General features: G+C 52.9%; 6 protein-coding genes across 6 annotated transcripts; 1 reads left to right on the forward strand and 5 right to left on the reverse strand.

The window, feature by feature from the left end:
- Positions 1-622: 622 nt before the first annotated feature.
- On the reverse strand, positions 623-4426 carry BDP81DRAFT_343798 (XRN 5'-3). The gene is made up of 3 exons (XM_060586064.1): positions 3740-4426; positions 1561-3670; positions 623-1502 (listed from the first exon to the last, which is right to left on the reverse strand). The coding sequence occupies exons 1-3, from the start codon at positions 4047-4049 to the stop codon at positions 869-871; spliced, it is 3054 nt and encodes a 1017-aa protein (XP_060448209.1). The 5' UTR covers positions 4050-4426; the 3' UTR covers positions 623-868.
- A 445-nt stretch (positions 4427-4871) lies between these two features.
- On the forward strand, positions 4872-8241 carry BDP81DRAFT_391687 (p115 like vesicle tethering protein; the record flags this gene model as incomplete). The annotated part of the gene is made up of 6 exons (XM_060587576.1): positions 4872-5852; positions 5906-7140; positions 7194-7623; positions 7675-7824; positions 7891-8001; positions 8059-8241. 6 exons carry the CDS (start codon positions 4872-4874, stop codon positions 8239-8241), a joined length of 3090 nt encoding a protein of 1029 aa, XP_060448210.1.
- A 227-nt stretch (positions 8242-8468) lies between these two features.
- On the reverse strand, positions 8469-10800 carry BDP81DRAFT_180231 (methyltransferase). The gene is made up of 4 exons (XM_060582269.1): positions 10292-10800; positions 9812-10195; positions 9639-9755; positions 8469-9568 (listed from the first exon to the last, which is right to left on the reverse strand). The coding sequence occupies exons 1-4, from the start codon at positions 10539-10541 to the stop codon at positions 8685-8687; spliced, it is 1635 nt and encodes a 544-aa protein (XP_060448211.1). The 5' UTR covers positions 10542-10800; the 3' UTR covers positions 8469-8684.
- An 816-nt stretch (positions 10801-11616) lies between these two features.
- Positions 11617-14309, reverse strand: BDP81DRAFT_391689 (OPT oligopeptide transporter; the record flags this gene model as incomplete). Its single annotated transcript, XM_060587577.1, has 8 exons — positions 11617-11691; positions 11754-11866; positions 11937-12151; positions 12207-12352; positions 12415-12423; positions 12484-13642; positions 13699-13820; positions 13920-14309. The coding sequence occupies 8 exons, from the start codon at positions 14307-14309 to the stop codon at positions 11617-11619; spliced, it is 2229 nt and encodes a 742-aa protein (XP_060448212.1).
- A 677-nt stretch (positions 14310-14986) lies between these two features.
- BDP81DRAFT_421495 (WD repeat domain-containing protein) lies at positions 14987-19901 on the reverse strand. Its single transcript, XM_060589918.1, has 8 exons — positions 19523-19901; positions 19260-19448; positions 16852-19128; positions 16328-16780; positions 16024-16270; positions 15720-15970; positions 15418-15646; positions 14987-15363 (listed from the first exon to the last, which is right to left on the reverse strand). The coding sequence occupies exons 1-8, from the start codon at positions 19601-19603 to the stop codon at positions 15137-15139; spliced, it is 3954 nt and encodes a 1317-aa protein (XP_060448213.1). The 5' UTR covers positions 19604-19901; the 3' UTR covers positions 14987-15136.
- A 716-nt stretch (positions 19902-20617) lies between these two features.
- Positions 20618-23822, reverse strand: BDP81DRAFT_313052 (Sfi1 spindle body protein-domain-containing protein; the record flags this gene model as incomplete). Its single annotated transcript, XM_060583862.1, has 2 exons — positions 20618-23631; positions 23726-23822. The coding sequence occupies 2 exons, from the start codon at positions 23820-23822 to the stop codon at positions 20618-20620; spliced, it is 3111 nt and encodes a 1036-aa protein (XP_060448214.1).
- Positions 23823-24124: the final 302 nt, after the last annotated feature.

The following is a 24124-nucleotide window of genomic DNA, read 5'->3' on the forward strand; positions in this document are numbered from 1 at the left end:
TACCTACCGAGCCACCTTGCCTCACTCGCCTTATGAGTGCATATTGGGGGAACCGCATGTCAAAGACATCGATCCATGTTTTCTGTATCTACCTACTTCAACTTGACTTGAGGCACCTAGAGGTGACATGTATTACCGGACACTACGTGAGGTGGTCCAATTGCTTCTGGGTCCTCGAGACTTGAGGTACTTGTAGGTAAGGTAGAATCCGAGCCCGGAAGATGGTGTGGGGCAGCTGGTCTGAAGCCAAGCACCACCTCAGCCAGTAACCTTCGACCTGTCCCTGACTGAGGTGCTGTAATGTACCTACCTTAGCCTGGAGATCAACCTAAATGCGAGTACCGGCGGGGATGCTCACTTGCGTGCTTACCTGCGCCTCACCTTCCTCACCTTACCTTACCGTATGGATGATGGAAACTTGGGCCTCAGCGGTTCAATCTTGAGCCCCGACAACCTAAGCTGGAGCTCCTATGGTATCAGCCAGTCAGCCCCCGCGTTATAACTTTGGCCGATACAACTGTCGTCCGTCAATTCGGGCTCACCGCTTATCGCTGATACGGATGGCCAAATATAACCCAAGGTGGATATATTTCAGGTCACTGTGCGTCATCGTTGAACACTTCCAGGAGCTGGCTTCACTATGTTAGCCACGAATCGCTGCCACAATGGTATTGACACAAGCCTATGGCGCTATCTCCGCTACCTAGCTCGTCTACAATGCCCGCCCATCTACACTATTCGTACGCTATGCGGGTGATACCGATCCATCCATTCCCGTGTTTCCAAGCCTCTTGCTTTCGTCGTGAAAGTCCTCTGTGCGGATACATGGTCGACACGTTCATATCCCGCAGCTATTCCCCTCGAAACATCAGTAATTGTTGCGTCCGCCGCCATATCTGCCACCTCCACCTCCACCGCCGCCGCGTCCACCGCCGCGTCCACCGCCGTAGCCGCCGCGGCCCTGGTAGCCCCCACGGCCTCCTTGCCGACCTCCGTCGGGATAGCTGTACTGCGAATGTGGCCCTGGTGGCGGTGGTCCGTAGTTTTGGTGCTGATTGTAGCCTCCTCCACGGTAGGAACCGTTGGATGCTCGCCCGTCGTTTCCATATCCTGCTGGAGGGGGCGGCGGTGGTAGGCCCATTCCGAACCCAGGGTGCCCCGGGGGAGGAGGTTGCCATGATGACTGGATAGGCGGTGGCCCCGACGACTGGAATCCTTGCCGCCCATAACCACCACCATTACCTCCGTACGAGGGCGGTCCCCGGTCTTGGCGGCCCTGTCCGCCATCAGGAGCGTAACTGAACTGGCCCCCCCTCCGACCGCCGTTGTGATGTCCACCACCGCGTTGAAAGGGTACTCCGCCGTAGCCACGCCCGCCTCGGGCTGACTTCCCCTTCAGAGTCTCAATATCGTTGCGATCTAGAGCTGGAGCCGGGGGCTTGGCGCCGCGCAGCAGCATTGACTTGTGAGGGTGCGAACTTTCTGGGAACGTGTACCAGACTCTGCTTCACTGTTAGTCCCGGCAACTGGCAACCTACACCCTTTACGATATCAACTTACCTCAGAGACCTGTCGTAGTCGAGATTCGGCATTCCACCGCGCTCCAGGGGATACACCAACTCTCCGTGAGGCAGATAGTCAGGAATCTTCTCAATGTTGCCAGCCAAACCGTCACTGGTCCGCGGACTGAGCTTGAGCGTCGGCGCTCCCTGTTTCTTAGAGTAGAAACCAGTGGTGATCTCATCATACAGTTCGTGGTGAGCATCTGATAAGAGCAGCACATCTCTTCCGACGCCATTTCGCGCCTTGTCGGCCTCACTCAACAGAGGGTACTTTGTCTCGATGGCGGCGAGCAGCCTTGGCATTTCGATAAACGGCAACAGTGCGACTCCCTGCCACGCCATCTTCTTTCCGTTTAGATCAATTTCGAAATCTGACGGGTAAAAGTCGATGACATTGCTATCTTCATTCAGCATAAGGTCATGGAAGACTTCGGGCAATGCGTGGCGAGAAGCTGCAGGCAGCACACTCATCAACTGCTCAAATGGCTTTGAGATCCGACCCTTTTCGAAATGAACATCCATCTTGTCAAGCTCGACAAAGTCGGCAGCGAAGGGCGCGTAATGGTATGGGTAATACCATTCCCATGAGGGACAGCCCTGGAAGTAATATAGCAGAACCCACGACAGGCCCTCCACGTAAGCCTGCGCAACCTTGTGCCGGAACTCGAGATCGCTCCGATCAACGTGGAACTTCTGTTCGTAGTATCGATCGGCGTAACCCTCTTCCCACATTCTGACATGATCCACCGCAGCCTCCTCGGCAGCGGACGTGCTGGGCCCCTTTGCGCTTGTCGCGGCGGAATCGGCCTTGGCTGTCGAGTCATCTTCGGCTTTGCGTTTTCCCAGTACGGAGGTCTCATCGGCTGACTTAGGGACCTCTTCTTTCGTGGCCTTCGCCAAGTCATCTTCCTGGCTGGGCTCATTCTTGGGCATCAAACCTTTGAGTTGGTCCCGTATAGCGCTTGCGGCACTCTTGTTGGCAGTGTTGGCATTCATGTTAGAAGACCGACCGACCACCTTGTCGTGGGTGATGCCATTTGGTCCTCCTGCCACAGCAAACAAGCTCAAGCCAGCAGTCGCATCGTCGACTTGCTTTGGTTTGGCAAACCTTGGGTTACGCTGCTCCTCTTGAAGCTTCCTCCGCTTGAAGCCGGCCTCTCTACGATCTTCGGTTTCCTTTCTCCTCTTGAAGATCGCGTCCTCTTGCTTTGCTAGGCCGTTGAGAATGTACTGCGCTCGGCCCAAGTCGACGTGACCGTCCTTTGTGACATAGCCGCCCATGAATGGCAAGTTGTCTTTCCAAATGGCTGTCAACGTGTCGATTCCGTTCTCACGGATCTCCAGTGCCGGTAAGTGAGGCAGAAAGTCGTTGCCAACAAAACAGCACATGAATACCCAGTCATCCAGTGCTCTCTCCAGGTCGAAGCGGAAGGGTAGACCTGGGACATTAAGCTCTACGGCCAAGTACTCCCGCAGAATGGGAACGTGGAGCCAGATGAAGGGCTTCAAAATGGGGCTCTTCTCCTGTTCGTCGAATTCGCCGACCTTCTCCTTGGCCTGTCCACGACAAGCGCGAGCCTCGTGGCCCTTTTGTCCACAAAGCTTGCACATCTTGGCCTTGCTATCTTGAAAGAAGACGTCCTCACGCAGAACTCGGAAGTGAGGCTCGTGAGTTGCGAGACCAAGCATGATCAAGTCGGCATCGAGGCCGTAAATGACGTGTCGGGTATTCGGGTCGTAGTCGGGAGAGATGCGCTGAGATCGCACGAATGACATGATCTTGTGTTCTCCCTCGCCGGGGACTGTTGCATCGGAGATGATGATCTTGACCTTTGCCCAGGCTGGGTCCGTGTTGAGCTTGTACGCGCACCAGTATCTTAAGCTCGAGGCCAAGATGTCCATGAAGGGAGTGCCGGGAGTAATGGAATTGGAGTCGAAAGCCTTCTTGGCGGCGCCCTCGAGCGTGTCATCAGGTACTGCGCCACCATTCTGCTGCTTCAACAACTTCAAGAGCTCTTGCTTATCCTCTTCTTTTTCCTGGGCCTCCTGCGCAGATCGGAACCGACGAGATCGTTGTTGATTCATCTTTGCACGTGGCGCGACGCCATCTAATCAAGAATCGTTTTACTCAGTAACGGTACCAACAGATGAAGTCAATGATGGGGAGGGAAACTAACCAACGGCAATCATCAGCAGCTTTCGCGGCCGGACCATATTGACGACACGATCCGTGTACCTAAAGACTTCAAGCATCATCTCCTCCTCGTCCTTGGGAGCTGGGCGATCCTCGGGGTGGGAACATGGATGGACGATACCGTTCATGTCGAGATACAAATTGTCGAGCTCCTCGCCATTCGGGTTAGGTCCGGTTGTGTCGACGGGGATTTCTGACCCATCATCCATCTTGACGGGTTGCTCCTCGATGACTGGGGAGATGATCTTGGGGTACTTGTTTGACAGCCATCGGAAAGCCGCCGGGATACCCATCTTGAATGATGTTGTGATATAACAAGGCAAACCTAGGGCTTATGTGGTGAGTTCGAAAGGCTGTTCGTCGCGCAAAGGGTGAAGCGAGCAAGTAGCTCCTGCGTCGCAAAGGAAGACTGTGTTGAGAGAATTGTGACGCATGGATGCTTGAGCCTTGTTGCTTGCGAGGTATTGCTTGACCGCAAATCAAGAGAAACAAAAATGTTTGACTATGGCAGTTGCGACCAGATCGTCAGCAATGGTTCGTAGTCGCGGAATCGAGATCGAAGGCGCAGGTGATGCAGCAGTGAGAATGGAAAATATGAGACTTCTCTGCGCAAGAGACAAAAGTGCGCCTACCTCAGGTTTGTCCTGTATTAATTAACCTTTGAGACGGGAAGACACAAGGTACTCTGACGAAATCAGACAGGGTGCCGTTGCGCGAAAGTTACCGTCGAAAAAGTGATGATTACGTAACATGGCATGCTGCTTCTTCGATGACCCCGGTAATCCGGTAGGCAGTCTTCACATATTCCAGTGACGTGAGTGTTGCATCTCATTATTACATACATAGCGAGCTATCTCTGTACCGGTGCGAGAAGCTGTCAAAGTACACCTTTCGTAAACGCTCCTGCGTGCGTCTAGATGTAGAAAGTCCCAGGCCTCTCGCCGTGCGACGAAATAAAGCTCTCCACAACAGCAGCCCAACCTAGTCGTCCCAATGCTTCGTCCTGTCTCTACATGACCGGTCCCTCTACAGCTTCTCGTGTTCAGCGCTACACTTCTCTCTGTCTTCCTCGCCGTCTGTTTCAGCTCCCGATGGCCGGCACTTAACAAAACAGCATGTTTTCCATTTCCACTGCACCGGCGAAGCAGTCGGTCGGTGAGACCATCACCGTTTTGAGTGGTCGGCTGAGCTCAGCCACGCTCCTTGAAGACCGCCGTGCTGCTATACTCGGTTTGCGCAGCTTTGCAAAGGACTTCCCTGCCTCTGTCGCCTCTGGAGCTCTTCGCAGTCTGATAGGTAGCTTGAGCAAAGATGCCGAAGATGTCGACACTGTCAAGGTCGTCCTCGAGACCCTGCTCATGCTATTCAGTCCTAACGAAGACAGCCCGGAAGCCTCGGAGGAGATTGCTCTCTGGCTCGCTGACGAGTTCACACAGCGCCAGGAGAACATAACGATCCTCCTAGACTTTCTCGACTCTACTGACTTCTACTCGAGGCTGTACTCTCTTCAGCTGCTAGCCGCCATCCTCTCTGCCCGAACCGAGCGCACAGAAGAGTGCATCTTCACTGCGCCGCTGGGAATTTCTCGCCTTGTCGCGGTGTTAGACGACAGCCGCGAGGCCGTTAGAAACGAAGCCATCACACTCCTCACCTTTCTCACGCCCTCGTCGACCGATATCCAGAAGCTCGTGGCGTTTGAGAACGCCTTTGATCGACTCTTTGGCATCATCTCTGCAGAAGGTTCCCTTCCCGACGGGGATCGTGTCGTGGAGGACTGCCTGATTCTGGTCGCAAACCTTCTCAGGAGGAATCCATCCAACCAGTCTCTGTTCCGCGAATCGGGCGGTATTCATCGTTTGTCTGTTTTACTAGAGGGTGCAGAGAAGGCTCAACGGGTGGACGCAGAGATTGCAGCGTGGGCGCAGGCCCAGCGTGACCGGAACATATACGCGCTTCTGGCTGTCGTTCGTCTGTTTCTAGTAGCAGGGGCCGTGGGGACGCCGCAGAACCAGCTTGCCCTATGGCAACATGGCTTGCTGTTCCACGCCCTACAACTGGCCTTCAGCCATGTAGCCCAGCTTCCAATCAAGGCCGAGGTTGGTTGTCTCCCATCATTGATCTTTGTGCTATCATGTTAAGGTGCCTGCAGGCTCTAGCAACCTGTGCCGACATCATCAGGGGCAACCCGAGCCTCCAGGAAGGATTCGCGCAACTTCAAGTCTCGTCTCCTCTCGAGCCACCTTCGTCAGCCGGGTCTGGGCAAGCCAATGGCGTCGTCAAAGTCTATGTGATTGATGGCCTCCTAGACCTCACCCTCAGCGTCCAGGATCTGGAGGCGTTCGATTTACGTTTAGCCGCGTGCGACTGTCTCAAGGCTTACTTCTACAATCACGCAGACATTCGCTTACATTTTCTGAGGAGAGCGATCGAAGGACATGATATGGGGGCCGACGAGACGGCCAATGTGCTAACGGTGCTTTTGCGGCCTTCTTCAGACGCAGCCGTCGCTAATCCTTATCGGAGTTGGTTTGCCTCCACCATCATGATGCACTTGGTTTTTGATAATCCAAAGGCCAAGAACTTGGTCATGGCTGTCTCAGAAGGCGATGCTGAAAGCGGGGAGGAAGTCGTCACGAGCATTCAGACCATTGCTGCTCATTTGATATCCGGCTTGAACCGGGACGAGGACAGCCGGGTTGTTGTTGGCTACCTCATGCTGCTCCTTTGCTGGCTGTATGAGGACTTGGATGCGGTCAACGACTTTCTTGGAGAAGGGACCAACACTCAAAGCCTGATACAGGCAGTGAACCATCCATACGCAACTGGCGACCTTGTCCAGGGTCTTTGCGCGATGCTTCTGGGCGTTCTCTATGAGTTCTCGACGAAGGACTCACCGATTCCCCGAGCTGACCTTCATTCCATCCTCGTTTCTCGGATGGGCCGCGAAAAATACATCGACAAGCTATCTAAATTGAGAAGCGACCCACTGGTTAGGGATTTTGAGGTGATCCCTCAGAATCTTAGCAACTCCGGATTAGGCAGTTTGCCAGACGTATACTTTGACTCGACGTTCATCGACTTCTTCAAGGACAACTACAGTCGCATTCTGCGTGGCATCGACCGAGACCCCAGCCTAGAAATTTCCGTGGTCAAGAATGGTGTCCAGACGGGGGTGTCCAGAGAACTTGTAGACTCCCTGCGGAGTCAATTAGCTGAAAAGCAGCAGGCCTTACAGGAGGCTCAAGTCAGCTTAGAGACGGTTAGTCGACAACTCGGTCAGGAACAAGCCGACCATCGGCGAACCCGGGAGACGACTGCTATGGAATTGGCCAGAATCAACCAAGTCAACGAGGGAATGCAGAGACAACACGATGCAGAGCTACGGTAAGTCTGGATGACTAGTTTTTAGTGATATTACTAACGAACCAATTGTGCAGGAATCTGCAAAATAAAATTACAAGTCTTCAGGAAGAACTTGAAAAGCAGATTGAGCAGACACACCGCAAGATTGATTCTCAAAATGCGGCCCTGGAACAACAATACAGCAAGCGATTAGAGGAGGATCAGCGGAGGGCAGCCACTCACGTCGCAGCTCTCGAGAAACAGAACAAGAAGCAACTTGAGGAAGTGCAGAGAAACGCAGCTTCCAGCATCAAAGCGCTCGAGGAGGAGCTTGAACAGCAGGCTGAGCAAGCGCGGCAGACCGCCAAAGCCCAGGCAGCTTCGCAGTCCGAGGAGCATCGCAAGCAGCTAGAGCAAGTGCGCAAGACAGCCGAATCGGACGCCGATCGCTTTCGCCACCGGGCTGAGGCGGACATGGCAGATCTCAAGGCCACCATCAGCCGTCTTGAGGTTGATCTTATGAAGGTGACTAAGTAATCACGTTATTGCTTGGATGTGAGGCTGACTCTTTCACAGGCCAAGAAGACCAAGGCGCAGGAGATTCAGGCCATTCGGGAACAGCTTGAAAAGAAGGAGCACGACCAGCAGAGCCTTGCTACCAAAGCCAACGCCCGTGTGGAGCAGCTCGAGAAGAACTTACGTGAGACGCGAGAGAGGGTTACCCAGGTGCGAGAGTCCGCTGCTGAAACCTTGACGTTGAGAGAAATGTGTGTATTCTGACATTGATCTCAGTGCGACGTGACTATCAAGAAGGCCGAGGAGGATAGGAAAGCAACTCAAAACGAGCTTGATGATTTGCTCATGGTATTTGGCGACCTAGAAGAGAAGGCGGCCAAGTATAAGGTGAGTCGAAAACAAAGACTTGAGCAAGTGTCTCGGACTAATCTGGTGCATATCAAGGCAAAACTCAAGGAACTTGGAGAAGCAGTATCTGATGGCGAAGACGACGATGAAGACGAAGAAGACGAAGATGAAGGTAGCGAGGAGGAGGATGAGGAAGAAGAGGAAGAAAACGACGACGACAACGACGACGACGAAAAAGACACGAAAAGCAAGGATCTGAAAAGCACGTCAGGCGCATGAGTCTTTAGCATAATGCTTGTCAATCCAGATTACGATCAGCTGCATGCACACGCGTTGGTTAGAGGGCGTGAATACTTCAGGAGGGTCCTATCTGTCTCTGCAGCTGTATTTCCTTAAGTTGGGATCTAACTAAGTCCTAGCCCATTTGCCTCTGCCTGCTTGTGCGCATCCTGGCCTTGCTCTTCTACATTGTCATGATGTCTTGCCAAAGAAGAGGCCGCGTCGGCGAGACTTGCAATCGGTGTCCTGGCATGCGGACAATCATCTGGTCATTATCCATCGCGTCCTGGAAGAAGGCGAACATTGTGTAGGCCGCATTAGAAGTCCATCTTGAGGATGAACGCCTCTAGCCGACCACTACCAGCAGTCTTTGGGCTCAATCGACGGTGATCTGCGTGTCGATGACATGGCTCGAAATTGCGGATTCGGAGGCTGTTGCTGATTCATCTGAGTTTCCACAGTTGCGTCTTGCTGTTGTCCTGGCCTGGTACGGTCCAAGTATTGCTGATAGTCAGCGCCCGGGGGTTATTTTCGGGTGCCTTGAAGACAATATTGCCAGAGATCTCGGTGCCGGCGGTGACACTGGCGTTCTCCTCGAGATACTTGCTCATCAGGAAACCCTGCTTCCAGTGGGTGTCAGGACCTGCAGGGCCGGTAGTGAAGGCCACTTCGCCAGGCCTGGTGACACTGGTCTCGCCGGCCTTAACCTGCAGATCCGCCGGGATCGAGTCGCTTCGAGAAGTCGTAAAGAAGATGTCGAACCAGGTCAAAAAGCCGTCAAGTGACGGAATGTCTTTGGTCAACTTCGATTTCCACTGAGTCTCGAAGTCAAGGTCCTCGATCTTGACGGTGTGCAGGTCAATGTATGAGATCTGCGAGGGGGTGCCGCAGATGCAATCCTCTGGCATGAGCTCGATGCGAGCCTCGTCGTAGATGCCCTCCTTCATGGACTTCATGTCAAAGCCGTAGACGTCGTCCCAGAAGGTAACGAAGTCGGTGATGTACTCAGGATCCGAGACGGGTGCCACCCAGATGGTGGAGATGCTCGGGGCGATGAGGCCGTCGGGCTTGAGGAAACGGTCTCTGGCGACCAGAACGCTGTTCATCATGGCTTCGTAAAGCAGGCAGTAGCCCATCCATTCACTGATGATGATGTCGACTTGATCGACAGGAAGACTGATATCCTCGACCCTGCCCCTAATGCAGATAACCTTGTCAGTGAGACCGTTGTTGAAGACGTTCTCGCGGGCCTTGTCGATGATATCAGACTTGTCAACGGCAAAGACCTGCTTCGCACCGGCCTTGGCGCAGAACATGCTCAGAATACCTATTGTAGAGATCACGTTTTAGATATCAAGGTCCACAAAGCTGGCAGTGGCTTCTGGTGTGAGACATACCGGTACCACAGCCAATGTCGAGCACGATCTTGTCCTTGAACAGAGACTTGTTGTTGTAGACGAAATCACGGTAAGAGTCTGTTCGAACCTTGTCCTTCAGCATCGTCTCGTGAATATCTAGAAGGGACGTTAGCAAACTAAGCAGCCGGAACTCCAGGTTGTGCGTCTCTTACCGTTAGAGGCATATGACTCCCAGTAGTACTGAGACTCGTCCTTCCGGACACCCTTGTCGTCCAGATCACGCGGCTTCTCGCTCCGGGTTGCAACGGGCGTGTCTTCTCCCCAGCGCTGGTCAAGAGTCTGCTCAACGGCATTGCGGTAATTTGCGAATTGGGATTGAAGCTTTGCCAACTCTTCTTCGAGCTGAGCTTCCCGAGAAGCACCCCCTTGTGGTGCTTGCTGAGGATGCTCTGGCGACTCATCGTCAAGATCCAGTTCGGTAAGAGCCATGATCAATGCATCGTCTTCAATGACGGGCTTCATGTAGCGCTCGTCAGCAATGTCGTCGACGGTGATAGTCTCGGGCAGAGCAGCGCCATCGTGGATACGTTGGCGAACTATGGATGAGTCAGTAAGCCCTCAATCTGTAGCAGGGAAATGGATTGCTGCTTCGATGTAAAGCATCCACACTATGTCTCAGGCCCCAGACTTACCAAAGTTGACAAGCTTGACGGTTCCAAAGAAGTCAAGGCCAAGCCGACGGCGGATGGCAAGGAAGTCAAAGTTGTGCTTCGTGCGGCAGTGAGACAACATGGCATCGACGTCAGGAAAGACGGTATCGTCGAGCAAGGAAATGAAGGATTGAGCCTCCTCCTCTTCGGGCTCCGCGTCATCCCAGTCAGACTCATCAGACGAGACATCGGAATCGGCGCGAGCACCATTCTTAAGATCGTCCTGGGTCATTTTTGGTGACTGAGTCGAAATTTGCTTCTATGTCTTTTTTTCTTCCTTGCTTGGTGTCTAGTCGACTTGAAGTGATTCGTGCTTTTCTGACAAACAAACCAATTGTAGGGGGTAGAATTATTTGTGACGGTGTGTTGTCTTCAGGTCTTCTTGGTGAGAATACCTTGCCTGAGCTGATATCACCTTGGAGTCAAATGAGAGATGGAGTGAAGGATTGGATATTTTCCTCCTTCTCTAAGCTTGTGGGACTGTGCCGGGGCCCAAAAAAAATAATTTGGAACCTTGGAAGGGGCCGGCAGGCACGCCGGCCGGTACCTACTCAAACCGCCGTCCAATAAAGCTGCGTGGACTTCCTTCCTTCCATGGTTGCCTCAGCTACCCTAAGGTATACGGAGTACCTTCGTTGACATTGGAAGGTTACCCTTGATAGGTAGGTTAAGTTAAGGTGGTACCTTAGCAAAAGGAAAAATATACCGGGCTAGATCCCGCCTTTGCACACCTTTTTTTTTCATCCTGTTTTCTTTTTCAAAAACACTTTTTCAATTGCATCTGTATGTACTTCACACTACTTTCTTGATAGGAATTTGATAAATTATTTTGTTTACTTTTTTCTGCCCCTCTCTGACTTTCAGCTACCCCTCCACCCCTCTACCCCTCCATTACCCCTCACATCCTACTTTTTAATCTGAAGGTCAAACATGGCACAGAATAATATCACAGTGGCCAAGTTGGCTTCATTAAATCACTGGCAAGACGCAGAATGGAAATCAAAGAACTAAAGGGAGGGGGAACCCTTAGATAAAAAAATTCCACGCTATCGGATTATTAGATCATGTATATGCCTGAGACAGAAATCAATAAATCGTGCGTCTTCCTACCACTCGTCATGACGACCAACCAAGAGATGGAACTTCTCGCTTTGCCATTTTGTGCATGTCGTGCCGTTCACCAGGATTCTCTTGAATGCCTCCGTCCCTCGCTCGGCGTCCCCCATTCCTGTTCCTCATCTCGAACCTTTTTGCCTCGGACACCTTATACATCTTGGCCTTGCAAACGTCATCTCGTGCCTATGCTTCTAGTAATGAGGGACACCAATGCTTTGCAAAATGAGATTCACGATGCTCAGAAATCCTTCACCGAGTATGAAGCCCTAGAACACAGCTTGCGTCAGCTACCATTTCTGGTCGCGTGTGGACACCTTCAAGTACTCACTGATGCCAGCACAATCAATGGCGTGCTCGACTCGCCTCGCCTAGAGACCCAGTACCAGCTTAGCAGGCCGCCAACAGTTCTAGCCAGGGTGAATGATGGGACGTTGTACATTCCTATCGCCTCTGGGTCAGCCTTGCCCCTGTTCTCGATCAGGGGAGATCAATATTTCCAAGTGACACATACCGACCGCCACGGCAATACCTCCCGGCACAAGGGAACGCCAAGCCTTGCCCGTTACCAAGGTCCTGGCAATAGTCGTGAAAGCAAATATGATGCCAAAGCCGATTGCCCACTCGCGCGCCATGGGCGGTAAGCCCTTGCCCGTCACCAGCCTGGCTGTGAAGATCCATACGTATCCCGTTGGAACCTGGAAGAGATCTCCCGGAATCGTGTACACTCTGAACAAGGTCGATCAGTCTCTGGACAATAACTAGGGTTGGCATCGTAACCTACGCCGTGTAGAGCTGGTACACAAAGGCACTGACCACAGCACCCGCTGTTGCTCCAATCACTTGGCCCCAGAATTGGGCTTTGGGCGCGGCTCCTAAAAGATGGCCTGTCTTGAGATCCTGCATCAAATCACCCGCTTGAAGAGCTCCCTAGGTTCGGCAAGTCAGCATCCATTCCAGTCAAGTTAGTAACGTAGCACAAAGTTACATACGGCCTCGGACTAGGAAATTCAATTAGCGATTGCCCAATTACCAAAGTTGGAGGTTACTTGAGCACTTACCACTGCACCCGCAACTAAGTTTATAAGCACACTGGACTTGTGTGACTGGGGAATGATTAGGGCGAAGAATAGCTGCGCAAGCTTGCTGATGCCGGATACGGGGTTCAAGTCCGTCTCACCCAGTGCTCGAACACCCATAATGCTGAGTAGGAGAGCCATCAGCACGGCAACAATAGTGGCGTAGAGAGGAACCAGGTCGCCGAAGACGATGTGGACAGTGGTGATGCAGAGGAGAATGGATAGAACCAGCCCCACGGCAACAAGCTTGTTGTCGATTTGCTGGTCTTCCGGTGCGTCTACTTCGTCGGCACGAGTATCGCTTACACTCGATGTCGAAAACCCACGACGAACCACAGAGGATCGCGACTCATCAGACAAGAGCCGGGAGGTACTTGTGACCTCTCCATCCTCATCTGTGTTCAGAGCAGTATACGTCCGGGTGGAATGACGGCTGGATCCAAAAATCTTCTGCCAGCCTAGCACAATTTGCTGCCATATGCCCTTCATACCTTCATTGGCGACATGCTGGGCCAAGGGACGGAAAGCAATGTAACTGAGGCTGACAATGGCATCGGCAAGCATAATAGCTAGGGAGACCCAAACAATCCAGCCCTTGCTGCCCGTTTCCCAGTCGTCGATGGAACCGGGTGCCCAACCCCGATACTTGGCAAGCGGAGAGAGGACACCCCATCCTATCGCAGCACCTAGCAGCATGTGCAAAGTCGTCTCAGGGCCCATGATGATGCCCTGGCCAATGTAGGCCGGGCTCGGGTTCAGCGTCCAAAGCCAAATGCCTGCGGCATTGGTACCAAATATGGGAATGCTTCGCAATGCAGGCAAAAAGTAGGACGACAAAGTGTACAAGCCCGAGACCCCAAAGCATATCAGCAGTAGCCTCACATTCTGAGCCCAGTCGTCCTGGGAGCCACTCTCGGGCATCTCGGAATTGGCATTCTCGGGATCCGTAATGTTGTGGTTACGGCTAGACTCCAGTGTCAAATCCGGCTTCGAATCTTGATCCGGTACGAGACTCGCGAAGCCGCCCGATACGGCGTCAGGACCGGCCTTCCGCGTCTGGCCATGGAGGACCCCGATGAGAACAGCAGTACTAAATCCGCTAGGGAAACGAAGCCTTTCTCGGATGATGACTTGTCGCCGACTGGTATTGGAGGTTAGACTGAAGCTTGGTGAGCAAGTTTTCTGCGGCCAACTCACAGAGGGACAGCAAAGACGACACCAAAATAACAAAGACCGAGAGACCATATGATCAACTTCCACAAGGGGATATTGAGAGGTCCCTGTTCCTCGGGAGCCAAGAGATAGTTCATGGCGGGAATCTAAAAAAGAATAAGTTACGTGTCACCTATGGGCCTCGTCTGTTTCATCGCATCAAGTTGCGGAGAGAAGTAACAATGCCTGGGATACGGGAGACATACCACACCGACAAATCCGCAGCCAAGTGGCATGATGGCCATACTTCCAGCCACGGTCTGCACGAGAACATTCTCAACAGGACTGAATGGAAGGCGCAGGTGCCTAGACATGGCCTTGAATATACCGAAACCCATCAAGCTAGCCGGCATGGTCATGGTGCTCACCCAACCCGTCTGTAGGCCAAAATACATGTTGGAGAAGCAAATGACCAAGCCGACCAGCAGGCCCACGGCAACACCGCGAAAGGTGAAGCTGCGGCCGTGGATGACAGGCCCTGGCTCGGGAGCATTCTCGGGGTAAGAATCATGCGTGATTGGGGTGTGGTTACTGCTGCTAACAGTATCGTGAGCGCCGTCATCGACATCGTCGCGATATCCCCGATCAGGCGCCATGGTCAATGTCGTAAACCCTTGCTGGGCAGTGCTGCAACGCGAGAAGGTCGACCAGAGTGTCCAGAAGCGAGTATTAGAAGGCGTTTTACAACCTCGCTACTATGCGCGTCAAAAGCGTGCTGACCAACCTGGCGTTTGTATCGCTACTGGTCCGGCGGATGTGTGCATGGGAATGCCTGTAAAGGACTAGAGCCGCAGGCCGTGCAATATTGACCAAGGGTGAGGATGAACTCGAAGGTGGCGTTGGTTGTTGTTCCAACTTTCTTTCGCTCACCCGGAGGTAGAAAGGGAACTTCGCGCGCAATGAGACAACAGAGAGGCTGGTGATCAATTACATAAGGCAGCAAGCATACGAATACAGGCGACGCTCCCCCTCACCGCTGCATGAAGTCGAGATATGGGATCCGTAATTGAATCCTTATCTTCCAGTTCCCCCTGCACGAAGAAGAGCTACCTAATGACAATGTTTCCATTCACATCGGATCGGGGGCCGCGCGACTCGCCCTTGCAGCCAGTGGACATCAAACAGCCAGCCAGCAAAAGGCACTAAACCAGTCCCGGTGCCGATCCGGACGGAGTTCGGCAACAATTGGAAATGACGTGCTCGGACTGGATAAACCAAGTGATGCTGCTTAGTAAGCAATCACTTGTTCTCTGAGAGCATCGCCAAGTCCTCATTTTCAAAGTGTGAATCTTAACACCTCTGACGTCTTGAGGCGAACATCTCCCGTCGCATACATTCATATATAACGAGATAATGGTGGTGTATTGTACATCCTGTCTTATTGTTTTCAAGAAGGAGGTGGCCCCCCTTTGTGCTTTTGAATTCAGAACCCAAAACTGTCAAGCAGCGAGCTTGAGTTCGGTTCCTGGAAAACGGTTGGAGTTGACTGTTTTCCCTGCCCGCTTGATCTCATCTCGGAATGAAGCTTTGACACCGGCAGATCTGCAACTACAAGCGAGCTGCGTCGGCGCAGTAGCTTCAGCGGGTTGACCTCACCGCCCAATCCATTCGTGACAGGCGGGGCCGGCTTCAGAAACTCCCAGTTGCGGACTGTTGTCATGTTAACTTCATTAAATCGTACGCACACCATTGCGGGGGAAATACCTAGGTCTAGTCCGAGAAGATCGCAACCCATTCGGTCATAGAGCTTGGCACTATGGAGGACGAATTCCCATTCGACGCGTGGTGTAACCTTCGAGGCTCCGCGAAGAGTCTGGAGTGTTTTCTGCCGTAGCTGTGAGTACAACACCACCAACGCCGGGTCGTCCGTGAGGAACAATTTCGATTGCATGTTTGGAGAGCACGGCGTCTCAACCAGGGTGTAAACCGGCGACTACAACACCAAGCATGCGTTAGGTAACAGTAGAAAACCGCAGGTTATTCGAGAGCCGTGTAGCAAGACTTACAATCAGGGCCCGGACCGCCATATCCTTACGATTCAGCATCCAGAAGGCCCAGGATGCCAGCCAGCGGTTGCCCTCCTTGGCGGCCACAGCTAGTACCTCTTCTTCCAAAAGCCTCTTTAGCACCAGGCCTTGGTCTCCTTCGTAGACACGCGCGATCGCCACTGCAAGCTGAAGATCCTTGAGTTGATTCAAACAGACGTTAACAGCATCTTGCAAGTGATCCGCAAGTAAGAAAAACGCTGCGGCGTATTCTGTGTGCCCGCATGTTAGCCCTCGAAATTCACTGTTACACTTCACGACTCACCAAAGCGTCGCTTGCTTAGCAGCGCGTAAGCGTTCTTCAACGCCGTTGTCCTCCATTTCGGGTCTTCAAAGTTGTTGGACAGCAACTTCTGCGTTGCCTTCTGCTCTCTATTCCAGTGAGCCATTCGCCAGAGTCCCTGAAGGACTGTCTTTTTCTTGAGAGCCAGGTAGTAAATGCTACAGTCGACTGGATTCTTCATCTCGCTCTTGGTGTACTCATTACGCGCAACGATTTCGAATTGTGCAAGCTACACTCATCGTTAGCTTATACATACTGCTCGACGGTGCAAATAGGGCTTGTGTACCAAGGCGTTCCGATCGGTGAGCCACATGAACATGCCGCTCTCCCGCGCATCTTCCCAGCGTAGTGCACCGTGGCATTGTTTGGAGACGAAATCAGTAAGAATATCCTGGCTGGTTGAGTGGTAGGCCCAGTTGATCTCTCGCCAGGACATCTGGATTTCACTTGTCCGGCCCTTGCGAAGCCCGTGCTGGCGGAAGAAGAGCATGAACCGCGCGCCATTCTCGTCCAGAGATCTGCGCTGTTTCTCGACAAGCCCAACGCATTCAACGATATCGGCCAGCTGTATTTGCTCATGACCTGACAGCTGTTGGAGGCCAACTTTGGTGAGACGCTCATTAATAGCAAGTGCAGTTTCTTCGCTGAAGGGCTCCTCTAACTCGTCTGTCTCGTCGGCAGATACTTGTAGGCTGAAGTGAGACCCTACCTGGGACCCAGATGCTTGCATCGGCGAGGCCTAGTAACTAAGTTAGCCTCCGTTCCGCCTTTGGTCCAAGTGACAGTCAATGTAATGACCAAACGCCTTACCCCAGATGAGTAGAAAACCGCTGGTTCGAGTCCCAGGTAGTCATCGACCGTCTCACCTGCAATGAGGAACTTGAGAGTTTTGTGCAGTGACATGACAATCGTTCGGACTATGGTGCTCTTCCCTGCAAGGATACATTGGCTCAAGAACTGAGGGTGGAAAACCGGCAAAGGGCCATTGAACCTCTGAACGGCGTCAAAAAGATCCCAGACGCCGTTCTTCCGGTGCGGCAGCTGCAGGCTGTTGATCAAAGAGCCGGATAGATCATACTCCCTCCCATGGACGAACATTTGGTTACCTGAACCGATGACGAGATGTCCATCGCCCAGCCAGGTCGAATCTCCTATTGGGTGAGGAGTGAATTCGCGAATACTGATCTCCCGAACTGCTGCCCAGGCCGGACCCTTGTTCAAGTAATCAAATCGCATCTGGCAGAGCAGGACTACTTTCGACTGGAAGCCAACGGCGAGGATAGACTGTGAATCTGGCGTCGAGGTCCAGTCGAGGTCTTGGATTGTGTTGTGTCTTCCATAGTCCTGCGTAAACTCAAGTCGAGCGCCACCGATATCCCAAATAAACAGCTGAGACCTTGCGGAATCAACAATTGCAGCTTTTTTAAGAGTGCTGCCACTGACAAGAGCCGGCTCAACAAGGCCTGTCTCTGCTGAGGAGGTCGAGAGCCATCCGACACTTTTGCCCGTGTTACCGACCCTCGCTGTCCAGAAGTCTACCCGACCTGCGTGGGTATACGACACGGCAATGTCCCTGGCAAACACATCGAGAAAGCCAGACGTGGCGGGCGTAGATCCCGCCGGGTCGACGGGGAGCATATATGCGATCCCTTCGGCGTCTTTCAGTTTGAATCTGCAAAACTCGCTGATCGAGGTCTCCTCTTGGCCATTAGCATGTCCATCGGCACCTTGACTGGAGTATCGAGGTAAGTTGACTTCCCAAACAAGCCCTTCCTCCTCGGATGTGACAGTTGCAATGTGAGCAACGGCATACTCCTCGACTCGATGCCGAGGCAGAATCAACAAGCACAATGGTTTGCCTGAGATCTCGTACGATTGACTCGCGAGTAGTATTGCTTTCTGGTGCCGACAATCCCACAGAGATATTTTCTTGTGCTCCAGGAATATGACAAAACGGCCTTTGCGCAACACACATATTCGATGGATATGAGCGTTTCCCTGGATGACACTCTGGCGTGACAAACTGGTCTGACTGGTTTCGGAATGCGTCCAGACAATGCTTTCGCCTCCCTCGGTTCGAGATACAACAGCTCGACCACTGAAATTTCGAACCATTTTCTGAATAGGCGCTGAATGGCCGGCCCAGATACAGCGCCGAGCAAGACGGCTTGACTTGTTCTTTGAGCCTAGGAAATCTACCAAGTCGGCGTCGTAAACTTGGATCTGACCGTCAAAGTCGTGAACAAGTACATGCAGTCGCCCGGTGGCTCGGTCGCAATAGCTCTGTATGTTGACATACTGATCAGACCTGAAATTCAGCGCGTGTGACCTAAAGCTTGTCACTTTGATAGCAGCCTGTGACTTTCTCGTTTTGGAGCCCACGTCCTCGAAAGCAAATACCATCATGTTTCCAGTGGCGTCAGAGGCAACACAGAGCTCGGCGCTATTGTTGGCAAGGGAAATGAGACTTTCGAGAGCGGCATCTCGTGGTTCTTCCTTCACAGAACACCGCTGGACGGCCAGTTCTGTAGCAGCAGACACCTCTCTTCCATCAATGACGAAGGTGACGAGCGGTGCTGTAGGCGTGGTGGAACCAAGATTAGGATTTCGGAAGGATGAAGCCAAGTCGACGGACCCCCAGAGGTTCATGTGTCGAAAGGCATGCGTATCAGTGCCGGTCCATACTCGGACAATATTATCGGCGCACGTTGTAAAAAGAACGTTTTCAACAGTTTGATCGGTATGCAGCGGTTTCCGCCAACGCAGGCTCGTTACTAGGTCTGGGTGGCGTAGGTAGGCCAGGTCGAAGCGCACATCTTCAGCACCATATGTCAAGCGGCGCCAGACTTTGACGAGACAATCGTGCGCGCCTACGCATGCTATGTATGCTGAATCATACGATATCTCTGCCAGTTTCACAGAATTCGGAAGAGGTTTATTCCATAGCTGTTCCGGCTCGTTGACGGTTGAGTATAAGTATAGAGCAGAGTGGGCAACTAGGAGCTCCTCGTTGCCGCCCCAGCTTAGAGAAATCCCCTTGGCAGCATTTTGATGGTCGGGCACTGGGTACGATGATTGCAGACCCCACTGATACATAGGAATGTCGTCAGCTTTTGTTCGTAAACTAGTATGGGCGACAGGTGCGGAATGGGTGACAGAAGGGGAGATGGACTCCAGGGGCGAAGGCAGTGTCGCGTTGGTATAGAGAACGAACTCACCTTCAGCGCATTTTCGGTCTGCCCAAAAGGTTTATACACTCTAATGACGGATTCGGTGCAGGTCGCAACCTTGCCAGAGGATTCGTCGAAGGCCACGGCCTGCAAGTGGCTCGGATCATCGTCGTATACTGTCTGAAGGATGGTGTCGGCATCACCAAGGATAGTGAACGCGCTGCCGGTTATGTAGACCTGAATGGACCAAAAGTCAGCACCGTGGCAGCAATGATGATGTGAGGGCATCGGAGTGTGGTCAAGTTGCTCACATTGAAGTGCCTCGAGTCCCAGAAGCCCGTCGCAAGAGCTTGAAGCCCAGACCTCGGCCTACCTGGGAGGACTGCTCTCATCCTACTAACAAGAAAGCCACAGCAGCATTGCTTAGGCGGACGTATTGCCGGGTCTCCTTGGTCGATCGCTGTCGAGTATCGCGGGTCGGGCTTTGGTGAGGAATTGAGACGTGGGAGGTCTTTCCAAAGGCTCCTCGTGTGATTTGAGGTGCGAGTTGAGCTCTGTCATAGACCGAGTTCGATCAATGCGAGTGTTCTGAGGAGCTTAAACTTGGACCATGCTAAGGTACCTCAGGTAAGGTACCCAGGCGTGCCGGGTAGGTTACGAATCCGTACTAACACCGTAGGTATGCGCGCTGCGCACTGCAGCAAGTGTCCCGTCGCAGCGTGGCGGCGTCGCCAGGTTCATGGACCCCCCTAAGGTGACTAGGGGTGCGGAGTCGGTACGTCCCGGTCGCATCTGTAGGCATTTGAAGGTACCTTAAGGTATCCGTAAGGTAGGTACTCCGCAAGGAAAGCCAACGACCTAACTGATAAGATAAAGCACCCTAGCAAGTGCCTGCCTACCTAGGTAGATAAGGTAATTACCTACCAAGACAAAATAGGATGCCGGTCAGCGCAGGACTAGCTGTCTGCTTATTACCACTACCATTACTATAAGCACTTTCCTACGCCTTCCAAAGGGCTATTCATACGGTATATATAGAGAATAGAAGAATAACAGCAATAGCAATAATCGGAATAATATCAGTGATCGTACCTTGATTATGTAAACAGGAGAAATAGAGGGAAATGGGCGGCAAGTCGCCCTCTTGCCTACTTTTCTAGGCACCTTTGACACGAATACATCACCTTACTTTAAGCTGATGATGTTGCGCATCTGTTGCACCAAGTAATTACTCCAAGAACAAACACTAGTTTACAGCTCTTGCCAAAAGGCTTTCTTTGTCATACAAAACTACCTAGTCTGGGTATACTGGGTAAAGGTTTCCAAACACATGAATAATATCCACATGACCATAGCATATCACCTGTTCTCATCAAGGGTCATCTTGCACCTCCGCCCAAGTCCCATCAACCACCTCTGCCAACATCCGCTGTATTCTCCTTAGCTCCTCGCCGTGTCCCGGCTACAGAGAGCCTTTGCGCCTGTGCGAAGGAGAGGCTGCTCATTTGGCCAGTCGCAGCTGCAGGCACGCTTCGGTTGTACCGTTCTCGGAGCTCTCGTTCGAATGGCGTTGGGAGGGGAGCAAAAGGTGTCATGGACGGAAGCCTCACAGAAGAAGCCATACCCGTCCACCGGGTCGGCGTATCCGCCACAACTCCATCAGCATCGGGTCCTGACCCGGTTCCGTCGTGATCATCGTCGTCGGCCGTTGGCTCAACTTCTTGGATCCTGGAACCCCTAAGACTTGGTCCACTAGGTCGTTCGTGAACTGCTCTCGAGAGTGGCAGCGAGGTGCGACCGGCCACGAAGCCAGCTCCTCTCCTTGAGCTGCCGAGACTAGCTCTGAGTGTCGTTGACTGGTGAGATATGTTCAAATTCCTGTCCCCCTTCCAATGTAGCAGAAGACGTCGTACAGCCTTCTTGCTGTTCCTCTCCCTAACGTCCAATGCCACGTATTCTCGGCTCTTCAATTGCAGTAAGGATGATTGCCACTGGCTCCACCAGCGTGACTTCAGGTTCACTGACCAAGCCTGGTTGACGCGGTCCTCTTTGACTGCGAGATCTTGGGACATGCCGTGCCATTCGTCCACCCATGCAGCAGTCAAAAGTTTACCCGTGCCCCAGTCGCGGCTACTCTCGTCTCGCCACAATTTCAACATGTGAACAAGACGATCATGTTCCACCACAATGTGGTGCTGGTCTGCTTTCCAGCCCAAGTTTCCGTGGGTACGAGTAGCTGTCTTCCACAGATTGAGATAGCCCTTCGTGAAGGTAGCCTTGACGTGCTGCCTGCATCGGGCGTAAGATTTTCGAGTCCCTGACCTCCAAGCCGATCTGGATCGCCATGTCTTGAGTGTATGTGTGGCACTAATGTAGAAACAACCGCGCTGCACCCACTTCTGGAGGTCTATTTTCTCACCGACGTCGATATGCCACATTTCCAATGCCTTTTGCGCTCCTTGATGCGCTGCAAACCGACGCGATCTCGTGCTCGTCTTGGCGACTATTGAAGCTTGTCGTTGCCAATTGCCAAGAACTTTGGTCTTCAGCAGGCGATCTGATATGGCCATAAGGGAACTCGCACCTCGCCGCGGTCTAGGCAAGGCAATGCCAGACACATAATCTACAGCAATCCCGCGGCTAAAGGCGTTGCTCTGCCCAAATGTCGGTGGCGCTCTACACGCGCTTTGCCACCTTGACAAGCAGCTGCGAACGAGCTTGATTTCCATCTTGGACTTGAAAACCTCCACCCTTGAGTCAAGATGCCACTGGTATAGGGGGCCCTGGACGGCATGGTATCTGCGGAATGCCGCAACATCTCTCAGGTGAGACGTTGCCTGGTAGGACCATGTCTTCAACACCCGAAATCTCCCATATTCTTCATACAAATCCTCCATGTGTGACCCTAGGCCTTGTAAAGATGAACAAGCCGAATACCATTGTCGCAAATAGATGGACACAGTGCGCGGCGGATGATGAGGTTCCGTCGGGGTTAGGCAGGAGGTCGACCATTGTTTGAGGGCGTTCTGGACCGTATTCCGTTGGGCGTGGACTAAGGCGGCATCTTCTGTAGCTAAGTCATCACCGGCGCGCCTGAGCCATGAGGCCATCAGACGGGAAGTAAACACGCGACGACCCCGGATCCTAGTTTCGGCCGTCACCAGTTCCCACGGGTCAAAGTGACGCATCCGCAAGATGTGTCTCCTGGCTACGGCCATTCGTTCGAGCTTGTCGAGAGCGTGTTGTTTCCAGTGTGACAATCCTCTGAGGAGCAATAAGTACCCCTTCACCTTGGTCGATTTCCATTCCAATAGCGCGTATCTTGCTTCATCGTCAGGGTCTTCATTGATTCCGTCGTCAACCACTCGCTCTGCTTCAGCACCTTCAATCCTGCCTTTAGAGAGTTCTTCGACTAGTTGCTGTTGCCTGTGTGATTGATGAGCGGCAATCCCCTGGACTGTAGATTCATGCACAACAGGCACATGTACTGGAGGCTCCTGAGCACTGAGCTCGTGCTCACCAGAATCGTGTGTCTCAGTACCATGGGCAACATGGTCTTCCGTGACCTCAGAAACCCTGGTTCCATTTCGAACTGGTTCTGGGGCAGTGGCACCGGCACTGGTGCCCGCGCTGATGCTGGTAGTATCAGGCGGAAGCAGCCAATTCACCTTTCGTACGGGTTTTGTCCGTATGGGTAGAGCGGTCGCCTCAGTCTCATTCACAGGGTGAATATGGGACGCCTCGATGGGCTGAACCGTGGTGTCGCTGGCGCCACGTTGCACAATGGTGCCAGATATGGACTGCCGGCTTTGGCGGCTTTGTTCTGTGTTTCCAGCCGTTGAGGGTGTATAGCTGTGGTATGGCGGTTTGGTATGGTTGATAGACTTCAGATCTAAGTGGTTTGATACCAGGCCAATGCGCGTCAGCCTTGGGGGAGATTCATCATCGTCCAAGTGGTGTGGTGCTTGCGCTTGCGAATGTTGGAGAGGCGCGTATTGGTCTCGCGGTGCAAGCTCGACCTCGTTGGAAGACTCGTCTTCGGACGTGTCAGAGTTCCGGTCGGTGTCCGTAGGCGCAGGCTGTGGCAAAGAAGCCTCTTCATATTCGGCTCCGTCTTCGTTTTCGTCGCCGTCACCGTTGTCTGATAGTACCCTGGACCCGTCGCTTCCGAATTCAAGGCCAATGCCCATTCTTGACAAGACGGCGTGAAGCTTCTCCTGAAGTGATCCTTCGCCGCGTTCGCCGCCGACGCGGAATACGAGGCGCGAGATGTGGTTTTCCTCTTCCGGATCAATGCCGAAGACCGGGAGTACGGCGTCATAGGCCTGGAATAAGGCATTTGTTGCCAGTCGCTCTCCCTCGGGAAGGAGTTCGAGGTTCTGTTGGGCTGCCGTGACGACATGGTGTAGTATGGCGATTTCTGGTAAAAGTCATCAGACGAGTGCACTTCGCGATCGTAGGGATGGTGGGTGTAGGCGATGATGCTGTGCAGGCGCACTTGGAGCTGCACTTACCGTGGTCGCTGTAATAGGAATCCGAGCTTTGGACAGACACAAAGCTAGATATGCCGTCACGGGGGGCCAGCACTGGGCGATGCGGCAGCGACGGCATGTGAACTGGCGCCAGGCTGGGAGCATAATAGAATGGCCGTGGAAGAGTTTGTGGCGGTGGTGGTGGTAGTAGATGATGACAGTGGTAGCGATAGTCGAGGACGATTGAAGCTTGCCTTCGTAATGCTAAGGAGCCAGATTTGTTTCCGGTGATGGTGTACGGTTGGGCAAGAATGCTGGATACATTTGATCGCGACAAAATGTACTGTTGACAGCGGATATCGGAGGGGATTGAAAGAGCTTCACGTTTTGCAGCGGTGATTGCTTAGGTAGCGGGTGTCTAGTCGCGTCGCAAGAGTCGCA

This window comes from Colletotrichum phormii (genome assembly GCF_030913505.1).
Source record: "Colletotrichum phormii strain CBS 102054 chromosome Unknown BDP81scaffold_5, whole genome shotgun sequence".
NCBI lineage: Eukaryota > Fungi > Ascomycota > Sordariomycetes > Glomerellales > Glomerellaceae > Colletotrichum > Colletotrichum phormii.

Excerpts from the sequence above, each read along its gene's own strand:
- BDP81DRAFT_180231 (XM_060582269.1), bottom strand. The coding sequence starts at position 10,541 with ATGACCCAGGACGATCTTAAGAATGGTGCTCGCGCCGATTCCGATGTC. Across the intron at positions 9,756-9,811 it reads GGAGTCATATGCCTCTAACG|ATATTCACGAGACGATGCTG; the intron begins GTAAGAGACGCA and ends CGTCCCTTCTAG. Across the intron at positions 9,569-9,638 it reads CGACATTGGCTGTGGTACCG|GTATTCTGAGCATGTTCTGC; the intron begins GTATGTCTCACA and ends TCTCTACAATAG.
- BDP81DRAFT_343798 (XM_060586064.1), bottom strand. The coding sequence starts at position 4,049 with ATGGGTATCCCGGCGGCTTTCCGATGGCTGTCAAACAAGTACCCCAAG. Across the intron at positions 3,671-3,739 it reads GCTGCTGATGATTGCCGTTG|ATGGCGTCGCGCCACGTGCA; the intron begins GTTAGTTTCCCT and ends ATTCTTGATTAG. Across the intron at positions 1,503-1,560 it reads GACTACGACAGGTCTCTGAG|AGTCTGGTACACGTTCCCAG; the intron begins GTAAGTTGATAT and ends ACAGTGAAGCAG.
- BDP81DRAFT_421495 (XM_060589918.1), bottom strand. The coding sequence starts at position 19,603 with ATGAGAGCAGTCCTCCCAGGTAGGCCGAGGTCTGGGCTTCAAGCTCTT. Across the intron at positions 16,781-16,851 it reads CGGTTTTCTACTCATCTGGG|GCCTCGCCGATGCAAGCATC; the intron begins GTAAGGCGTTTG and ends CTTAGTTACTAG. Across the intron at positions 16,271-16,327 it reads TCACCGATCGGAACGCCTTG|CTTGCACAATTCGAAATCGT; the intron begins GTACACAAGCCC and ends CGATGAGTGTAG.